Source organism: Diospyros lotus, chromosome 13 (assembly GCF_014633365.1).
Source record: "Diospyros lotus cultivar Yz01 chromosome 13, ASM1463336v1, whole genome shotgun sequence".
Taxonomy (NCBI): domain Eukaryota; kingdom Viridiplantae; phylum Streptophyta; class Magnoliopsida; order Ericales; family Ebenaceae; genus Diospyros; species Diospyros lotus.
The window spans coordinates 28572252-28594433 of NC_068350.1; the positions used below are offsets into that span (position 1 = coordinate 28572252).

General features: G+C 37.9%; 1 protein-coding gene across 4 annotated transcripts in view; it reads left to right on the plus strand.

Moving 5' to 3' along the window:
• The first annotated feature begins 9256 nt into the window (after nt 1–9256).
• The window catches only part of LOC127788596 (uncharacterized), a 51631-nt gene continuing 38705 nt past the window's right edge, over nt 9257–22182 (plus strand). Inside the window, exons 1-3 of one of the 4 annotated variants that reach the window (XM_052317066.1) lie at nt 9257–9457; nt 20805–20930; nt 21940–22133. In XM_052317066.1, coding sequence (XP_052173026.1) covers nt 9424–9457; nt 20805–20930; nt 21940–22133 — 354 coding nt within the window. In that variant the 5' untranslated portion in view covers nt 9257–9423. The remainder of the gene's footprint in view (nt 9458–20804; nt 20931–21939; nt 22134–22182) is intronic. The other 3 variants (XM_052317064.1, XM_052317063.1, XM_052317065.1) reach the window with 3 other exon arrangements.

The window sequence follows — 22182 nt, forward strand, 5'->3', positions numbered from 1 at the left end:
TAACAAGAAACTAATAGAATGACTTCTTGTGAATTTGAACAACTCCTTATTCAAATAATAAACATGATTACAATTGTCAGTGTACAACATGCCCAATCTGATTGGGTCTAAAGCACCTACACTAACAATTAGGAAGCTGAATAAAAAAGTTGTTTCAATACCAATTTAAAAAATGGGGAAGATAAGAATCATCATTGAAATGTAATATTTCCAAAAGAAACACCTCATTTGGATCAACAGGCTCTAAGAATACCCCATAAGTATCCTTCTTATAGCTCAGTAAATAAAAATCAATGAGCTCGCAAACCAAAATGCAATTGTATACGAAAATAAGTGGAAGAAAAAAACTCTTATAAGCTATAAAAGAAAACATACACTTTTGAAGCCTATCAAGAATGAAGACCAACAACTTTTTATCTGGAAAAGGTGTTGTGGGGCCAGTTTCCAACTGCAACCCTATTCACAAATAAAGGACATAATTAGATTAAATTAAAAAACAAGTACTAGGAATTCTCAACAAACTACCTTTACTTCAAGAATGGGGAATTTGATCAAAACCATGTAGAATGTCCATCGCTTTCTGAACCTTTTCTAACTGCAAAAAGTTAATCCAATACCAGTGACTGGGTTAGAAGAGAGGAAGAAGAATAAGAATATGAAGGAAACATAAAACTGGAAACAGACCAAGCATTTATTGAAGATTCATCAAATTGAGGGTACAGTGAAAAAGTTCCTTTACAAGAATCAGAGAATTAAACAACGACAGAAGGGGAAGTACATGTGACAATAATTGAAAATAATAATCAAACAAAAGACAAATAAAAACTTTTTTCAAGACATGATGGTGGGCTTATCCTTTGCGCAAAAAAAAAAAATGATTGAATACAAACAATCGAAAGAATATATTTAATAATAGTAAGTACAATATCGATAAGTCAAAAGAAAGCCCAAGCAGCTTACGCACGAAATAGCAACCAATTTAAATCACAAGAGAAATTGAAACACTAAGGCACGAGATTTTTTTAAAAATAGAAAAAAAGAACAAGAACAAATTCTCTCATAATTTTCCAAAAATAGAGGGACAGAGAAAGACACAACCAAATTCTAGAAGCTTCAAAATCAACAGATAAATTTAGAGTCCTATTTTATCTCACCTGATCACCAAATCCAACGCCAGCGACATTGATCTTGGGATTGTTGAGAGGCACATCGTGATTGTCCCCGTCGGTATTCAAATCTGAGCCACAAGAAATGCACCACGAGCTTGACCTTTTTCTCCTTGCGCTCGTCCTCCTCATCTTCGTCGTGGTTGATGCAGTCTGTCCTGGAGGGTGGAGTGGTTCCGTTGAGGCTAGGGTTTCAGTGAGTGGATTGACAGGGAGCGTGTTGAAATTAGGGTCAGAAGCAACTAGGGTTTTTGGATGTTGTTCCTCTAGTTGATCCGATAGCTGTTTGAGATTGCGCTTTTGGAGATCCGAGAGAGAGGGATGCCCTTTCTTCTTCTTCCTTATTTCGGCTATCAATACCTTACCCATTCCTCTCTTTCTCTCTCTCTCTCTCTCTACTCTTTCTCTCCCATTTTCCCCCAAATAGGGTGGAGAAGGTAATGGGCTGAAGAAGGCAGGGAGTTACACTGAGAGAGGGAAGGTATGGAGGTAACAAGCAACCACTATCCGTCGTCTCCTTCCATCTTCCATTCGGCTAGTTGTAAATTCCTAAAGGCTTGCCCTTCTTACCCCTAAAGCTTCAGCTAAGGCAGAATAAGCGATGATTTCATAGTTGGGCTTAGTATAAATATAGGAAAGATAAAAGATAGCTAAAAGGAAAAACCATGAATTCAAGGAGAAATTTGAGGTGTTTTAGCCATTCCTTTTATTCTTTCTTCTTTCATGCCTTACGAGTGAAGTCCTTTCAAATCCTCCATAGTTATAGCTATAGGTTCCTACTTACTCTCCTTTCTTGGTTGCGAGTTGATTCATCAACAAGGGAGTCATTTGTGGAATCGATTTTTCATAGGGGTGTGCATGGTCCAATTTGGTCGATTTTTGATAATTTCAGTACGCCAAACTGCTTGTGCGATTTTTCTACCATTTTGCGGTGTGGATTGATGCAATTTTTGCCTTTTTCCCAAAACATCCAAAATATTAATTCACCCATTTTTGTGGTGCGGTTTCCATGGTTTCATAAATTTTTCATCAACCATTTAGCCCATGAACTAAAATAAATAAAATATTGTATATAAACAATCTTTTATTTACACAATTTGTTTATAAACAGATTGTTTATACAATCTGTTTTGGTTTTGGTTTGAGATCTGTTTTGGTTCATGTATATACACATCATGAACCAAAATAAATTGTTTCATATTTTTTTTATTATTACATTATACTCGAGCGATTCGATTCAAACCGAATCGAGAAATTCTCAAACCACAAACTGCACGAAATATGATTAGCATTAAGGTGGTTGTTGGTAATGAGGTCGTAAAAATAGAGAGTAGAATTAAGGTGCAGTCGATTCAAACAAAAGGAATAAGGACATTTTGCATTATGCATACATGTACGAAATATGATTATTGTACCCTTACTTAGATGATGATGATCTAACTCGGGTTATGCCCCTGGAATATTCAAATGTTCTAGAAGAAGATGTAGCAGAAGTAGGCACAAAAGAGGCATATGACGACACTTAGCAAGTGCACAATGTCTTATGATTATGAAATTTATGTATTTAAGTTTTTTCTACTTAGAATTCTCAACATTTTGAACGTCAATGATGTATGATCTGATTTATAGCAAATGTTAATGTTAGGTTTGATTCTTGCTTCTACTAATGATGAAATACCAAGTCTAACGTATAAGATGTATGATAATTTTTCATGCTAGATTGGTAGATGAGAATTTTTGGGAGTTTGTATTATGATGAGTTTGTTTTATTAGAGAAAAAAAAAATATAGACCGAAATTTCCTAAGTTATAACACGCTCGAGAAAGTGGGGTGTTACAAAAGACATGTGGGTAGGAAAGCATTTTATGTGTGTTTTGGGTCTCTCGTGCATGGGGTTTTGGGGCGTCTTTATTCTGGCTATTGGCCAATCATGTCATGGCTATCAATCGTTTGATGTATGGGCTTAGGTTATCGATTGTTGTGACAAGACTGTCGATTGTTCAAGGATACAGCCACTGGCTGTCAATCATTTATTCAAGTTTGTTGACCGATCATACTTACTCAATGCTGAAAATCAAGTCAAGGGTCGAGGTCTGCATTAATTGTCGTGGTTGATCATGTCATAGACCACCATCCATGAACATGAAGATAAGAATGGCCTATGAACATATGCGAGCATTTGCATAATCATGGTGGTGTGAGTAACATGTGGTCATACATGAACTTATGTATGTTTACGAATTGTCTACGTATGTAAGATAATTATTTTGTGCACTTATTATTTTGTGCGGTAGCTAAGACCGCAAAAGGAAAAAGATATCCAAAGTTTGGTGGATGAGTGCTTGACGTAGGCGAGCTATGGATGTGAGCTCAGTAAGTGGAACTCAGTCCACAGTTTAAGTTTAATGGTCCGTTTGCATAAATGTATTTTTTTTTTTTTTTATGTATTTTAAGGGTTTGGGTGCTAATGTGTTATGTGTGAGCCCTAAGGGTCGTGTGCATATTTTTTGAGCATGTGCATGCAATGTAAAATGATATGTGGCATAACATGGGGACTTAATGATGTGAACCACAACATGGTTAGGTTTGATGTATACGGGTAATCCCATTTTGCTTCGATTTCCTATTGTTTCCTATTTATTTCAAATATACTTGTTGAGCCTTGCAACTCATACTTGCTTTAATATCATTCTAGGTTGGGGAAAAGCGAAGTTCGAGGATGAGTCTAATGGCGTCTAATCCTTTTTGGGTAGTTGTGTGTGTACGGAGCAATCCTGACCAAAAAGATCTTTTGGGGGTATGTCAAGGGCAGGGGCACCTTGTCATGTTTTATTATGATAGACTTCAATGTATCTTCTGAGAATTACAAGAGTGAAGCCCCTGAAATTTGTATTAAGAGAACTTACGATTTTAATACTTATTTTGTTTTCGCTGTTGTAAAAGAAATGGGAATGAAATTATGTGAGTTTTGTATCTACACCATCTCTTAGGGTCTCCCTTTCGAACTCCTAGGAAAGCTAGATCTTCAGGAGCGAGGTTGGCACACAATTAGCCCGTTATCCCGCATAATGGCCCGGCAACACGGTTCGCACAATTGCTCATTTAACACGATTGGCCTATTATCCCTCTTAACAAACTAGCAACGCGGTTCCCACAATCGCTCCCTCAAAAAGATTAGCCTGTTGTCCCACCTAACAGCCTAGCAATACGGTTCCCACAATCGCTCCCTCAAAATGATTGGCCCGTTGTCCCCCCTAACTGCCTGACAACGTGGTTTGCACAACGTTCCCTCAAAATGATTGGCCTGTTGTCCCACTTAACGGCTTGGTAACGCGATTTGCACAACCGTTCCCTTAAAACGATTGGCCTATTGTCTCGCCTAAAGGCCCGAAAACACAGTTCATGGAATTGCTCGGTTAACACGATTGGCCTCTTGTCTCGCCTAATGACCCGACAACACGATTCGTACAATCGCTTAGTTAACACGATTGGCCTGTTGTCTTTCCTAACGGCTTGGTAATAAAGTTTGCATAATCGCTCCATCAACACGATTAACTAGTTTTCCCACCTAATGGCTTTGCAACGCGATTTGTATAATCATTTCGACAGTACAACAGGACTCGTGGCCTAGTGTATAGCCTGACCACACAGTAAAGTACAAAAGACTTGACAATAAGGTAAGAATAAGCCCATCGTTTTACAAAGAGATGAAGCAAAAAGTGTTAAGAAACTACTCTCCCATTTCACTAAATGGTAAACACATGAGAGTCTGGGGCAATTATTATGCCATGCCAATTTGGAGTAAAATCTCGAAACTTTTTAATTGAAAATAGTGGGAAGGAATAAGAAATTTCTCTCAACAAGGCATTCTCTTCGACCCCAAGATTTTCTCAGTAGAGGCATTCTCTCGGCCAAAAGAGTTATCTTGGCTAATAGAGTTCTCTCGACAAAAGGATTTTCTTGGGCCAAAGGAATTCTCTTGACAATAGGATTTTTCTCAACAAGAGGATTCTCTCGGGTCTAAGAAATTTTCTTAGCAGACGCATCCTCTCGACAAGGCTTTTCTCTCGACAAAGCTTCTCCCTCTAGGCAAAGCCTCTCTCTTTCGGCAAGGAATCCTCTCAGCAAATACATCCTCTCAGCAGAGACTTTCTCTCTAACCGAGAGGATTCTCTCGATAATGATTCATTTCACCTCGAGGATTCTCTCGGGATGACTTATGAGCATCAACACCTAATATTCTCGAGAATTGTGTCCTATAAATACCCAGCTACCGGACTCAGAAAGGGGTTCAGAAAATTCAATAAACTCTAGGCACTCAAAAGTATTTTTACTTTTTCTCTTGGGTACTTGTCTTTTTCGCGTACTAACTTAAGCATCAGAAGGTCATCGTGGGTGAAATCCCCGTGAGCCTTCTAACTCTTTTGCAGGTATTAATAGTGAAACAGAGGATCCTCTCGACAATAATATTTCTTTTGGCAGCCTTATCTCTCTTGGCAGCCTTATTTCTCTTAAAAGCCTTATTTCTCTTGATAATGTTATCTCTTTTGGCAACCTCATTTCTCTTGAAAGCCTTATTTCTCTAAACATTCTCGTTTCTCTTAGCAGCCTTATTTCTCTCACTTGACTCATTTCTCTTGGACACCCCATAACTCATCCCACATTATAAATTATGATTTTCATATTTTTGACAACAACATTAACCTATTTGCATAATCACTCCTGATACTTTAAAATTGTTTTTAGAAATCCTTGTACTTACAATTATTGCACGCACATCCACTTTATTAATTTTAGAAGTTAACGCTATCTATTCTAAATTAACTAAAATGAACATTAATTAAAATATAATAAAAATTAAAATATAAAATTGTTGGAAGAAGAAGAAAGAGAAGAAGAATGGTCCTATTGTTGGGTGTTTGCTGTTACCATATATATGTGTGTAAAGATGTATATAATTATATAATGAATTTGATGAAGAAGATTAGATTTGGGGATTGCATTAAAAAATTGAAAGAAATCGATTGAATAGATGTTAAAATCAAATAAATGAAAAATTGAAAAAAAATGATATCCTTTTTGACATTTTAGTCAATTTGGTTATGTTATTTTTTTTTAATATGGAGATTGAGTCGAAACGAAATAATTAGAATTGCTAAATGTAAAAATCGAATCAAACTCACTTGCAGTTTAAATCGAACCGAATTGATAATTTTGATTGGTTATTATTTTTCTTTAATTAAAATATTACTTAGTCCTAATTATATTCATACAATTGGAGAACAAAAACAAATTGGAAGAAGTCTAGATTTTTGCATGCGCGGCTTCATTCAAATTGAGGATTAGGGTTGGGAAAAGTCTCACCCTTCCTCATTTTCTTTCTCACACGCAATCACATCACAATTGGTTAGATTTTAAATGGAACTCATCGTGTAGGCTCATTCTAGAATCTATTTCATGATGAGAGAGAGAGAGAGAGAGAGAGTAGGAACCTTTGGTGGTGAGACAACTTCACCAATTTTTTTTTTTTAATTTTTGATTAAATTAAATTTAATTAGCTTTTAATTAATATAAATTAGTAATAATTTAGTTATTACTTTAAAACAAAACTATGTGGCTTTAATTTGGAATAGATGACATTAACTTCAAAATTAATGGATAGGATGTGCGTCTTAAAAATTTAAAATATAAAAACATCCAAAATTAATTTTAAAATACAAAGAGCGCCTCCCAGTACCAGATTTGAGTTTCAATATTATTAAATTTAAAAGAGAATTAAAAAGTATGGACCCACTACCCAGCATAGAAACAAAGCTTCCTACTTATTTTGAAAATTTGATTATTATAATTTATATAATTAATTGATTATTTAAATTATCTTTATTTTATATATATAATTTAATTAATTTAAATTTATTTTTTTAATTTTAAATGTTATAATTTTATATATAACTTAAATGTTATAATTTTATTTTTTAACTTTTTTTTTAAAAAAAATTCGACATGTTTTGATTGTGGTAATTAATTGTCGGAGGAATATGTGAAGTTGGATAATTAATTTTGAAAATTTCATTATTAACATTTATATAATTAATTAATTATTTAAATTATCTTTATTTTATTTATAATTTAATTAATTTAAATTTATTTTTTATAATTTTAAATGTTATAATTTTATATATAACTAAATGTTATAATTTTATTTTTAACATTATTTTATTTTTTGTTGTTTTCTTAAAAATTTGACCTATATTGAATGTGGCAATTGATTGACAAGAGGAATATGTGAAGTCATATATGAATAATCAACTTTGAAAATTTGATTATTATCATTTATATAATTAATTGATTATTTAAATTATCTTTATTTTATATATAGCTTAATTAATTTAAATTTATTTTTATAATTTTAAATGTTATAATTTTATATATAACTTAAATGTTATAATTTTATTTTTTAACTTTATTTGCAAACGTAATAAAGTTTTTAGTGTGATGAAATTGGTAATTAACCCTAATTTGATTTTTAAGTGTAAGTGTATGCTAGGAGCAAGTCAAGTTAGTATAGTGTTTAAGGTTTTAATGTTTGCAATGTGTTAAGAATGACTATGTGCTAAAACATGTTCTAACATGTTATGCTCACTTTTCTCAACAACAAAAGTCTGATCTTTATTGAAAGATTGAAAAGACTGAAATTGAGGGGGAAATACGCTTCATCAATTTTCAAAATTTAATATTTATATTTGTAAAATAAATTTGGAGTTCCTAATATGTATGACATAAGTACTAATTAATGACATTATATTCTAATTTCTTCGTCTAATGATGAAGTTACTACGTTGCTAAAGTCGGGTTGTGAGTTATACATACATTAGAAAATTATGAAAGGTGTTTTGCCAAAGGGGCTCTCCTTGACAATTTGTTGACTAATGCAACTAAGAAAATTCAATCAATGATCAAGAATGAGGATAACTAAAAAAAGTTTATTTAATTGGTTTTGGATTACAATGTTTTTTTTTTCTTTGTTATGACTTATTCCTATAAAACTTTTGAGGTTGTTTTGTTAATTGCTACTGAATTTTATTTGTTGGCTTTTGTTATAATTTCTTATGCAAGGTAAACTTGGTTTGCTAATTTTTTATTTCTAAATATTTTGGTTGTTGCTGGATTTATATCTAGGCAATTTGTTTGATCTACATGTTTTTTGTTTTCTTTTATTATTTAGTTTTTTTTTCTTTTTTACTGATTCACACTTATGTATTTTCTCATTTTTTATGTTCTTTCACTTCTATTTTATTTGTATATTTTTTTTAGTCCACTAATTTATAGTGGGTGTTTAACGTTCTTACATTCTTACCTGTATTTTTTTTTTTTACTGCACTAATTATTCTTTCTAGCGTATTGCACAAAAATTTATCATAATTGAGCTATAGTTTAATAACATACACAATATTGAAATCATAACGAATGAGAAACATTTTCAATCAAATAATTAATAAAATGAATCGAGAAATCACCATTTATACTGAGTAATCAACTACCTTGCTACTGAGAGTTCAGAATAAGATATGTTACATTTTTAGTATTTCGTGCATCAAAATGAAAATAATGTGTTAGAAATGGTAGACATTAACCTCACTCTAATAAATCATGAATACTATAGACGTTAGATACAATTTTTTGTTAAAGACACACATATGTATTAGTAGAAAGACCATAATAAAAGCATAAAAAAGGTCAAAAAAGAAAAAAAAGGTCAGACAAAAAAGAGCATACATATTCCAGAATAATTGAATAACTAATTTTGTTGTATGTTTGTTCATTTCTCATTATTGTAACATAATTATTTTATTTATTTTTTACTTCTTTATCATGATGTTAATTTATTATAATTATATAACTTTTATTTTAATTATTTTTTTATTTTTTTTGCGATATCCGTGCGTCGCACGGTGATCCACTAGTTAATTTTAAAATGCAAAGAGCGCCTCCCAGTCCCAGTACCAGATTTGAGTTTCAATATTATTAAATTTAAAAGAGAATTAAAAAGTATGGACCCACTACCCAGCATAGAAACAAAGCTTCCGACTTATTGAGATTCCAATAGGAACCCACCAACAACCCTTCGGGTTTGTTCCGTTTCTTTATCGTAAAAGAAAATTCTTCGTTGCTCCTCGAACTGATAGCCCATCACCTGTAAGTAAGAAACAGTGCACTGCCCCTCCATCGTCTCCCCATTCTGACACCCTCCATAACAATGCGTATGGCATTCCCAAAAACCCCCAGAGACGGTATATTCTTGCATTTGATTGTGTTGTTGGGTTTTGACTGTCTCTTCTCTTCTTCTGATATATTATGTACTTATTTTTTATTTATATGTATAGATATGTGCGTAGATGTTTCTGGGTAAGTCTGTAATGGAATTGCTTGTTTAGGCTTGATCATTGTGTGGTAGATGATTCGATAGACCATTAGGTTGAAGGGTTTTAATTTTGTCAAACTCAATATCGGCCCAGAGCAATCAGCTAATGATGAAAAAAGAAGAAAAGATTAAAAAAGGGGAAAAATAGATCTGTAAGTTCAATCTTCAAATTAGGCCTTACTTGTCCTCTGATTAGGCATGTTGCTGTTAGTATATTTTGATTCATACATAAAAAAGAAGGTTTAAGTCAAAACTCTGCTTGGATCCGACAACGGTTGTTTCAGTAAATTGAAAGCAGAGAGGGAGAGTTGAGAAGAAAATCGAGAGAGAAAATGAGAGAGAATTGGGAAAGAGGGAAAGATTGAATCTTCAATTGTCTGAATGCCTGCCCATCCCTTACAACTAGCCTTTTATAGGCATACCTGGTTGTTCTTCAGTTATTGTAACTGAAGCTCAACAAACAAAGCAACAGCCAGGGCAACTAACTGACTTACAACAGTATGATCTAACCGAATTACAACAATATGCAACCCAATTACAGTATTACCCTTTTACTATCCTAGGGTCGTGACAAAACCCCCCCTCTTGAACAACTTCTTGTCCCCAAGAAGGGTCAAAGCTGGCTACGGATTGGGATCAACTGATACCAGTCTTTACTGCCTTATTTATCCTTCTTTCTTCTTGTCTCCCTTGCGCTTCTTAATGGAGCAATTGAAGAGTAGCAGTGTTCGCTGCCGTTGAATGTTCTTCCTCCGTCTTATTTCTGTCCTTAAACTTGACAGCTTGAATCGAGTGTAGCTATGCCTCAAGAATCTCTTGCTGTAATAATTTCTGCCTAGCTTCTTCGGCCTTCATGTTGCAGCCTCCGGTTTCTTCTTGGAGAACAACCTTGTTTTCACCTTCTCCCTTTCCTTCTTCTCATCCTTCCATGTGCAGTAGCAATCTTCCACATTGGTGGCCGGGACTGAATTTGTCTCCACATTTAAAGCATAGTCCTAACTTCCTTCTTTGTTCCTGAAAGATCTTGAGTATCCTCTTGTAGTGTTATTAAATGCACACCTTGGGCGTCTGGAATGCTTCCAGGCGGGCGCACACCAACTAGGTGCGCTTAGGCCCAAGGCACCTTGGGCTTAGGCGCGCCTAGACCTTTTTAACTGGTTTTTAGGCTTTTTATTTTATTGTTTATTAGTTTATTTAATTTTTTACTGTTTAGTGATGAGGATGATTTTTAGATTATTTAAAATGTGTAATTAGTTAATTTTAATTAAGATTTAAGACCTATAAATTATTTAAGATTTAATTTAAGTTGACTTAAAGACTTTTAAATTGTATCTTTTGGCATTTTTTATTGTTCTTTTCATTAATATATGCTGAATTTTTTAATTTTCTTGATAATATGTTTGAGAATATGTTATTAAGAGTTATGATCTATTTTATATCTTATTCTTCAACTAGGATATTTTTCACTTTTTTTTAGTTAGCATGTGCCTAGTTTCATCAGGCCCACGCCTCGCCTTGTGTCATAGGCTTCAACATCTTTTTGTGCCTTGGGCCTTTAATAACACTATTCTCTAAGCAGGACTCAGGATGATCCTAACAGTAATGAAGTCTGACTCTATATGAACCTATTAAGGTTTCTAGATTATCGTGCACTAGTCCTTCCACTGACTAACATCTTGACCGAGTGAGAGTCATGGACTGATTAAACTCATAGGACTCGATAACTATGCCAAATCTAGTACAGCGTGGTCGAGGTAGCATTTGAAACTTTTTTGACATTGGAAACACCTTTCCAATCATGCTCACCCTGGCTAAGGAATTTCCTATCACAACCAACTTAGACCACATAGGATGTTCATCCCCATCTCATGGCTCCATACACCACCTGCCCAGAGACCACATAAAAAGCATTCTCACCTCTTACTTCGGATGGTTCCGCTTAATAGCAAATCTCTAACACCAGTGCATAAGACAACTTTGTCGCTTCTAGTTAAAGGACCAAATACACAATCGAAAACTAACAATAGATTATTAATCCTTACAACCATGTGATCTATTGTAGGTGTCACATTCAATAGATGTTTAACCAACACCTACCCACATGTCTACTATATGCATTTCATGCAATGTGGTACGTGACTCACCACTCCATCTCATGCTGAACAATGGTAGTAGCTCATGTGTCGGTTCATGATCGACAAACCATATTCCTTTTCTGATAAATTTGAGAACCGATAATTCCTTTAAGAAATCTTGAATTAAAGATCTTTGTTACATATTCTTAATACTTAAGAATAAGATCTCTACCAAGAAATCTAGGGACTAATTCATTAAAAAAGACGGAGAGAATGAATGAAGATATGACCTTATATATATATATGAACAAGATTACATCATTTAGTGCCACTTACATATATTCCATGTAATGTAAATCTAACATTTTTGCACTAACACTAACAAAAGTTAGGGAGAATAAAGAAGGAAATAGAGAAGAATCGAGAGAGAGAGAGAGAGTTCAAAATACTTCAATTGTAATTTCTAGATGCCTTGAATGGGTGGGATCAACTTGTTTATATACTGATCCCAGGGCACCAGTCCCACCAAAATAGAAGTACAATTGTATATAGCTTCTCTCTAACTACAACCCGACATTAGTTATAACTATCCTCACGTGTACTGTCTATACAAGCAATAGGTACATGACGAATTGTCACGGCTGTCCCTCAGCAGCAGAGCAGCCGCATATTTTAATTTTTTGTCATTGTAGTGTAATTCCTTTGTTTTACTTTCTATTGTGGGTTTATTGTAATTTCTAGTGCTAAGTTTGTTAGCCAAAGATTCTCCACGTGGGAGAGGTCGAATAGGACAAAACTTATGGTTACAGCCGTTGGGAAAAGGATTCCCGACGTCCGATGCCTTGCCACTATATCAGTAGTGAGGCTACCGTAAGAAGGTATCAATGAAGACTATCACATTTTGTTTTCCATCTGTCTTCTAGCCCTTCTCTCTCTCTTTCTCTCTCTCTATTGCTCTAACTTTCCCCTCCAAACTCTCTGTTCTCAACGCTAGCAATTCTCCTTAATACTTGTGTTAAGGAAGTTTCTCTAGTGTCATCTTCGGCCGTGACATTAATTGGTATCAGAGCAACCGATTCTCGGCTAACACTTGTAGTATCGGTAACAATGGCGGATGGTACTCGCATGAAGGGTCTGGAGACACAGCTTCAACAAGTGCAATCGACGATGGCGGATTTTCAGAACCGAACCGATCAACCGGAGCTAGGAGCTACCCGAAATCATGAGGCAATCATAGCTATGGACCGCAAGCTGGAGAGTTCCATGGAAGGATTGGAGCGAAGGTTGGATTCTTCAATCGCGAGAGTACGAGACGAACTGGGAGCTCAGATGCAGCAGTTCATGGTGATGTTTACCCATCAGAATTCGGTCAGGATGGCACCAGACTTTCCCCCTTGGGAGAGAAATGAGCCCATTCTACAAGACCATAGAATGGATCGAGGAATTGGAACATCCGAACTGGAGATAAACCCGGAAGAGGAGCTGGAGAGGATGCTGGGGAGAGACAGGGTGGAGCCTCCCAATCATCATCAACCAGGGTATCCAATGCCTTGGATGGAGATTTCGATGTTTGAGGGGCTCAATCCGTGTTGGTGGGTAAGAAAATGTGAGAGGCTGTTTAGCTGGTACAATATACCACAAGCGCAAAGGGTACCACTGGCCACTGCTTATTTCAATGAAGTAGTGGACGCATGGTTCCAAGGGTGCCTGAGTGTAAGGAGGGAGTGTACATGGGAGGAGTTCTCGGAGAAGTTGTGCTAGAGGTTTGGAGAAAGAAGCATGATGGATACTATAGAAGAATTCAACAAACTCAAGCAGGTGGGAAGTGTTGAATCCTATCTGCAAAAGTTTGAGGAGTTGAGGTCATTCATGATTCGCCACAACCCCCACCTCTCGGAAGCTTATTTCGTATCCAGCTTCATGAGCGGTCTTAGCGAGGAGTTGCGGCCAATGGTGAAAATGATGAGGCCAAGAACAGTGGAACAAGCTTCGGAGAGTGCCCGTTTGCAAGAGACCCTGGTGGAGGCGATGATGAAGAAGCGGAGGCAACAACAGAGAGGGGTGGGTCTGGGCACATCCAATATTGGAGGAAAGAGCTACAATAAGGAGTTAGTGAAGGGAAAACACGTGGGAGGATCAAACTCAGCTCCATATGGGGAACAACTGAGGGAGCAGAGGAGGCTAACAGGCCTCTGTTTCCGTTGTGGAGACAAATATTACCCTGGACACTAGTGTAGAAGGCAAATCCTTTTACTAGATGGAGGCGAAGGAGAGGATCAAGGAGGGACCGGGGACTTAAACCTCAAGGAGGACGACAAGGAGGACAATGGAGAGATTTCCATTCATGCTTTGAAGGGGGTAGCTAATAATAAGATTATGAAGGTGGAAGGCCAATCAAATGGGTGTAGCTTGATGATTCTTATCGACAGTGGGAGTACCCACAGCTTCCTCGATGGAAGCACAGCCAAGAGACTTGAATGCTCTCTCACGGAGACGCCACCCCTGAGTGTGACAGTGGCAAATGGGGATTTGGTGTTGAGCAAGTCAGCTTGTAATGGCTTTAGCTGGGAAATGCAAGGTGAAATGTTTGAGGCTGATCTAAGACTCTTACAACTCGGGGGCTGTGACGTTGTACTCGGTGTGGACTGGATGAAAGGGGTGAGTCCCATAGGCTTTGATTTTAACAAAATGGAGGTCTCATTTGAGAAAGAAGGGAGGAGGATGATGCTAACAGGAGGGAAGGAAACGGGTAGCTGTAAAATGATCAGTGGAAAAAGGCTGCAGAAATTGTTCATAGGAAGGTGGAACCACTTGGCACACCTATTCTCCATAGTGGCCATCGAAGAAAACAGAGGGGAACGGGAGGTGCACGGGAAGGTGTTATTGACAGTTAGCTCCCCTTGCGAACAAACTGACCAGGTATCATACTCAGACCTTCTTAATACCTTGCTGTTAGAATATGAGGATCTATTCCTAGAACCTTCTACCCTTCCTCCTACCCGAGCTCAAGACCATACCATCAACCTAAAACCTAACATTGAACCCGTTAATATTCGGTCTTATCGTTACCCTCCTGCCCAAAAGAATGAAATAGAAAGGATGGTCAAGGCAATGCTCCAACAAGCCATAATTCGTCCCAGCCAAAGCCCTTTTGCCTCTCCGATTTTGTTAGTGAAAAAGAAGGATGGAACATGGCAGTTTTGTGTGGATTACCTCCAACTAAACGCCTTAACGGTCAAAGATAAGTTTCCAATTCCACTTGTTGAGGATCTTTTAGACGAATTACACAATGCTCAATTCTTTTCTAAGCTGGATCTTCGTTCGGGCTATCACCAAATCCGAATGAAACCAGAAGACATCCCTAAAACAACCTTTAGAACCCATCATGGACATTTTGAATTCTTAGTGATGCCCTTCGGGCTTACTAACGCCCCTGCCACCTTTCAATCCCTCATGAACCGTATATTTGAGCCTCACCTCCGCAAGTTTATACTTGTATTCTTTGACGACATCCTCATCTATAGTCCTACCTTTGATCAGCACCTATCTCACCTAAAGACCACTTTTGATATCCTCAGATCTAACCAGCTTTTTATTAAGGAGTCTAAGTGTGCTTTTGGTCAAGAGCAAGTTGAATATTTAGGCCACATCATATCCAAGGGAGAGGTCAGCACATATCCAAGGAAACTAGAGGCGATGGAGTCTTGGCCGAGGCCCAAGTCAGTGAAGGCCCTAAGGGGATTTCTGGGCCTTACGGGGTACTACCGGCGATTTGTGGAGGGATATGGGGCCATCAGCAAGCCCCTGACGCAATTACTAAAGAAGGGAAGTTTTGAATGGGGACCATTGGCAGAAGAAGCATTCACTAAACTGAAAGGAGCCATGAGTAAGGTGCCGGCCTTGGGGTTACCGGACTAAAACAAACCATTCATTTTAGAAACGGATGCAAGTGGCACTGGTGTTGGAGCAGTGTTAGCTCAGGAAGGGAGACCACTAGCTTTCTTGAGTAAGGCCCTAAGCCCCAAACATTCGGGGCTCAGCATATATGAGAAAGAATTTATAGCTGTTTTGATGACGGTTGACAAATGGAGGCATTATCTGGAAGCGGGCAGATTCATCATAAAAACCGACCATGAAAGCCTCAAGTTTCTACTACAACAGAAACTTCACACCCAGCTGTAAAAGAAAGGAATGTCTAAACTAATGGGGCTGGACTATACCATACAGTATCGAAAAGGGAAGGAAAATATCGCGGCGGACGCACTGTCAAGGTGCCACGAAGAGGGAAGTGTCGCGGCAATCTCCCAGGTGGTGCCGGAATGGTACAATGAGGTAATTGATAGCTACGAAAGGGATGAAAAATTGAAGGGGATAATAGAAAAGCTGGTTGTGGGAACACAGGAGGGGGAGGAATATACGTTAAGTGGAGGAGTGTTGAGGCTGTCACGGAAGGTTGGTGATTGGAAATAATATCGGGCTCAAGAACAAGATCATGCAATCCTTGCATGAGTCACCGCTAGGAGGGCATTCAGGCACGCAAAAGACTTATGTACGGGTTAAGAGGGTATTCCATTGGCCAGGGATGAAGGCTGAGATGCGAAGATATGTACTCTCTTGTGATACCTGCAAGAGGTGCAAGACTAAGAACACCGCCTACTCGGGGTTACTACAACCGTTACCTGTTCCGGACCAAGCCTGGACTAACGTGTCAATGGATTTTGTGGAAGGCCTACCGAGGTCGGAGGGAAGAGATAGCATAATGGTCGTGGTGGACCGGTTGACTAAGTTTGCTCACTTCATAGGGCTAACTCATCCGTATACTGCTCAAGATGTAGCTAGGGCCTTCCTTGATCGGGTGGTAAAGCTGCATGGGACTCCCAAATACATTGTCTCACATTGGGATCGGGATCGGATCTTCACCAGTCTAATGTGGCAGGAACTCATGAAGGCATTGGGAACTAAGCTGAGCATGTCTACAGCCTACCACTCCCAATTAGACGGGCAAACCAAGAGGGTAAATCAAAGTTTAGAAACCTACTTGAGGTGTGTTTGCCTCTTACAACCCAAGGAGTGGCATCGGTGGTTGTCCCTAGCTCAATGGTGGTATAACACCAACTATCATTCTTCTATCAAAATGTCACCATTTGAAGCTCTATTCGGGTACCCACCACCAACTTTACCAGCTGTAGAGGGGGGATCCAGTGTAGCTACGATAGAAGAATACCTTCAGCAGCAAAGGCAGGTCACCCAACAACTTAAGCAGGAGTTGGCCTCAGCTAGGAACATGATGAAGCAAGTAGCCGATCGCAAGAAAAGTGTAAGGGAGTTTGCTGCGGGGGATAAGGTGTATTTGAGGCTGCGGTACCCCTATCTCAAGGCCATTACTAAGGGAAAGGTGACTAAACTTAGTCCCAAATATTTCGGTCCGTTCACCATAGAAGCCAAGATAGGACAGGTGGCATACCGCCTGAATTTACCGGAAGGAACTCAAATCCATCCAGTCTTTCATGTCTCTCTCCTCAAGAAATCCGTGGGAAGCCAGCCGGTGAGCAGGGCCCTCCCTACATTCCCTAAAGAAGCTGTCGGGGTAATGGAACCAGAGGCTATAATCTAGAGGAGGGTGGTGTACAAACAAGGGGCTCCGCTCATCCAGGTGCTAGTCAAGTGGCGTGGCAGTACTTCAGATTGCAGCACCTGGGAATATTTACTCGATCTCCTAAGGCAATTTCCTCGATCTGCCAATCTCCTTAGCATTTCTTGAGGAAAAGAAATCGGTTGAAGGGGAGGGAAATTGTCACGGCCGTCCCTCAGCAGCAGAGCAGCCACATATTTTAATTTTTTGTCATTGCAGTGTAATTCCTTTGTTTTACTTTCTACTATGGGTTTATTGTAATTTCTAGTGCTAAGTTTGTTAGCCAAAGATTCTCCACGTGGGAGAGGTCGAATAGGACAGAACTTATGGTTACAGCCATTGGGAAAAGGATTCCCGACGTCCGCTGCCTTGCCACTATATCAGTAGTGAGGCTACCGTAAGAAGGTATCAATGAAGAATATCACATTCTGTTTTCCATCTGTCTTCTAGCCCCTCTCTCTCTCTCTTTCTCTCTCTCTATTGCTCTAACTTTCCCCTCCAAACTCTTTGTTCTCAACGCTAGCAATTCTCCTTAATACTTGTGTTAAGGAAGTTTCTCTAGTGTCATCTTCGGTCGTGACACGAATACAAAAATTTCTTGTTATCAATAAATGCTAAGAAGGCTAGTAGCTTGAGGGAATTGTCTGAGTAGGTCAGGCACATATTCTCATGTATTATTGTTTGGGTGGAGATTGGACCACTTCACCAGCACTTGGGTGATAGGGGGCCCATGCTTGTAGATAACCCTCTTGTCCACTATATAATAAATTGGTGTGTTTTGGCGTATTAAGGTACATAGTAACAACTTTTTTAATTGAAAAATAGTGTAAATAAAAAAAAAAATTAGCACGCTTAAATTCGCCTTGCACTTAACAAAAAAATTGCATGCTTTTAGTTTCTCGTTTGCAATTCACTCGTTAAGAAAAATCATTGAAACTGCGCTTTGTACTTTATTGATGAGTTAGGAGGTTGGACCATCCATAGTATAACCTCTCCCCCTATGAGAGTTCAAGTTAGGGGATTACTCTTCAATGGTTAGATTTTGGTTGGCTAGTTGGTGCAGTCATAGGTCATTGATTGAGAAGTTCTCAAATCCATTTTTGTTTCCTATGGACAAAGAGGTGGTTTTGGTTGAATCTTTCTCTTCTAGGAATGGAGTGGGCACAGGATTTCAAATTCGTCTTTGTTAGAAAATTGACCTTTTTTTACTTAGTTGGCTATAAGATTATTCAATGATTGGGTAGGGAGCAAATATATGAGTTATTTGTATGGCATGTCCCAAAAGTTCAATTTAATTTCTTATTAATAAGCCCATGGGGTTACAAGTTTAATTTATTTCTCTTCCAATACTCTAATACCATTTAACTCTTAAACCCTATTTCTCATTCTCATGACTTAGTTGGATGTCATTGTCCACATAGATGATTCACAATGGAAAATGGAGTTGGGAACCCTGACCCTTGCTCTTCTGCTATCAATGTGTACTCGAGACAAGAACAAACTATGGTCTCTTTTTCTTACTAAGCCACTTGGGTCAATTAAGGTGTTATCTCTTAATTCCATATGTTACATCTTTGTTTTAACCTTCAAGTTCACCCAAGTCAATCCATTACATTAGGTTTTTGGTCATTAATCATCTTTGTTTTAGCCTTCAAGTTCACCCTAGTTAACTTGTTAGTTTATTGTTGACCTCACAATTGGCATCACTACATTGTCTTGGAGAGTTGATTGTCACTTGCTTTAGTCAATTGTCCAAACATTCTATTTTGGATTGTCAACTATCACATTAAATGATCCAAGCACACTTTGTTTGGACTTCCCTCAACTAACTTACCTTGTTTTTGGACCACCCCTAGTTAACCCATTAGTTAATTATTGTCATGACGATTAAGCTCCTTAGCTCTCTGGATATCATAGTCAATTCCTCGGTCGACTATTTGCCTTATCCACTGTCATGTCACTAATTCACTCTTTGGTCCATTTTTATCTTCACATAGCCTCCCTTAAGGCCTTACTAACATTGAGGTTCATTTATCTTCTATTAGGCACGCATTATTCATTTATTTAGCGGCCTTGTTATCTAAATCACTCAATCACATGCCTCTCATACATAATCCCGTGCAACTTATATCCAAGCATCAATAATTGTATAGGATGATAGACCACATATTAAGCCCGGGTTGTCCAGGCTAGTCCTTGCTATGATCTTGGGGTTGCTTGGTGTAGGTTTGAGTCTTGCTGACTGCATGCAGAAGGCATTTTCTAGCTGGATTCTTTTGGGGGGGGGGGGGGGGGGGGGGACACACTTGCCACAATGCGTGCTGGGGTCTGTGTGACCCTTCACGTCGCGTGTGGTTGATGCAAAGCTTTGCTCATCACACTGTGTGGTGCGGCTTGTGTTGGCATTGTGTGCCCTTTGTGGCTGATGCTGAGCTCTGGTTGCCACGTGCTGGAGCTTTGCTTGGGTCATGTGAAGGAGGTGGTTTGCTTGTGCTCACGGGGATTAGTTGGGCCAAAGGTCCGGATATAAGGATAAACCACATATTAGCATATGAACCCAAACCTCAATGGCTAGCGAGTTGAGATGAAGGGCCCATTGAGAATAAACCCAAACCTCAATGGCTAGTGAGTTAAGCATATGAACCCAAACCCAAACCACATATCAGCCTCCCTCAGCTTTATTCAGCTGATTTCTCTTCTTTTCAACATCTCAACTCCCTCTCAGATTTTATTCAATGAGAATAAACTCTTTTCAGCACAACCCAGCCAACTACCAACTTTCCTTTGATTTAGCACTCTTTGCAGCCTCCTTTCAGCTAGGATCACCTTTACTTAATTTATTTTTTTTCTTTCAGCTAGGATCACTACTTCACTTTCCTCCAGATTTAGCACTTTTTGAACCCTTTAATTTATTATTTTTGTTTCTCATTTCTCTGCATTTTGGGATGGTTTTTACTTTTATATATATTAAACAAGCTAAAAAATTAACAGGCCAGATTGCTCTTGCCAAGAAAGAAGCATTTTAGGGCAGCATAAGACTATTTCATGATCAAATACCCAATAAATTTCAAGTCCATTAAGTGTTTGCTCCAACCTAGGAATCACGTCTAATTAGGCTGATGCAGAAATATGAAGATTACTAGGTCCTATCTACTTTGCAACCATCTTTTAATGAGGTTTAAACAGATAAATGATGAAGTTACTTTTTGTGATTTGGCCTTTACCAACTTCTTTATATTTGTATCATTAGGATTAGTTCATGCTGTTAAAAAATACACGATGATTTGCATGTTTTGTTCGTTTACTCCTTGTATTAATGGCAAGTCCATCTAAGACATAACCAGTTATGAGACTTGATATTCTGTTATTAGTGCCTTAACAAGTTTGATATGTTTCTGATGGGCAATCTCAGTTTGATATGTTGCTGATCGGATAATCTTTATCCCCCCCACCCCCCAAAACACGAATCATAATCTTCTTTTGGTTGAATCAAGTTGCTTTCACTTCAGGCACCATGGTTAAGACAGTTCCACTCTTAGTTGCTTTGGTTCTCAGTGCCAGCTGGGCCTGCAATGCCAGAGAATTACTGACTAATGGTCTATCTAGTGGAGAAAGCATGACATCTGATGTTTCAGGTAGTAATTTTGTCAATATCTTTTTCAATATTCTACTATTGTGAGGTTATGTGTCTTCCAGACATACGCTTGTCTATTGTTTGTTCCCAAGTCAGGCCTTGTTTTCCCAGCTGCTAAAATGTGTAAGTCTGCATGTTTTGCAAATTATCCAAATCATATTTCTTATTATTTTCTTGTTTATTCTAATTGTTTATAAATTTTTGGGACAGCAAATCCTTAACTTGCATGCCTACCAGATTTGTCCATTAAAAATTGTTGTAACATTTGTATTAGATTAGATTAAATGTAATCATGTATTTTTTGTATTGCTGCATATTTTTAATTCCTGATTTAGTGTTAGATTTAATTGTTCTTCTAGAAGGTCTGTTTCTAGAAGAAGGCTGCCAGCTTTATGTGTTAGTTATTCGGTTAGGCTGTTAGTTAGTTTTATTCCTTGTGCTCAACCACCCCTATATCCTATAAATAGGGGTCGTGGATAGGTTTGAGATATAGAGAGTCTTAGTGTGCCAGCAATCATGAAGGATTGTTTCAGATTTACTGTCTTAAGTTGGGATTGAGTGCGAGAGATTGGGAGTGGCTGGTTCTAGCTTGTATTTCCTATAATCCCTATAGCTTTCAGTGTATATGGGCGGGAGGGATTAAGTTCTCATTGTAATCATCCTTGGTGACTTCAAGATAGTGGATTTCAGTGGCTCCTAAGCAGTCTGGATGTAGGTCTTGGATTTCAAGACCGAACCAGGATAAATCTTGCTGTTGTCTCGTGTGGTTGTGTTGTTCTCTTTTCTGTTCTTTGTTATCAATATATTCTTGTGGTAGGAAGCTGGTTGGGTTGAGAGAATAGAGTGGTAAGCTGTGAGATACTCTAACAAAAATGTTGAATACTGAAAATGGTTTCACAATAGAGGAACTTTGAGGTTGCTAAATTTTCTAGGCATTGTGTGGAAAGGGTTGTTAACATGAAGATGCTTGTGATATTTAATGTATATCAATTTAGTGTTTCTGGCATCAGTTTTGCAGATACATTGCAAGGAGTCTGAAGTTGGAGCAAAAGATTCCAAAGTTAGCAGAAATAAAAATTTGTGCACATTGTGTGAAGAGTTTGCTACACAGGCAGTTGATTACCTTGAGGAAAACAATACTCAGACACAGATCATTGACATACTTCACAAGGCCTGCTCTCAGTTACACCATTTTGAGCGACATGTGAGTCTGTGTAGTGTTGCAGTTGAACTTAATAATCCTTTTTGTTCTC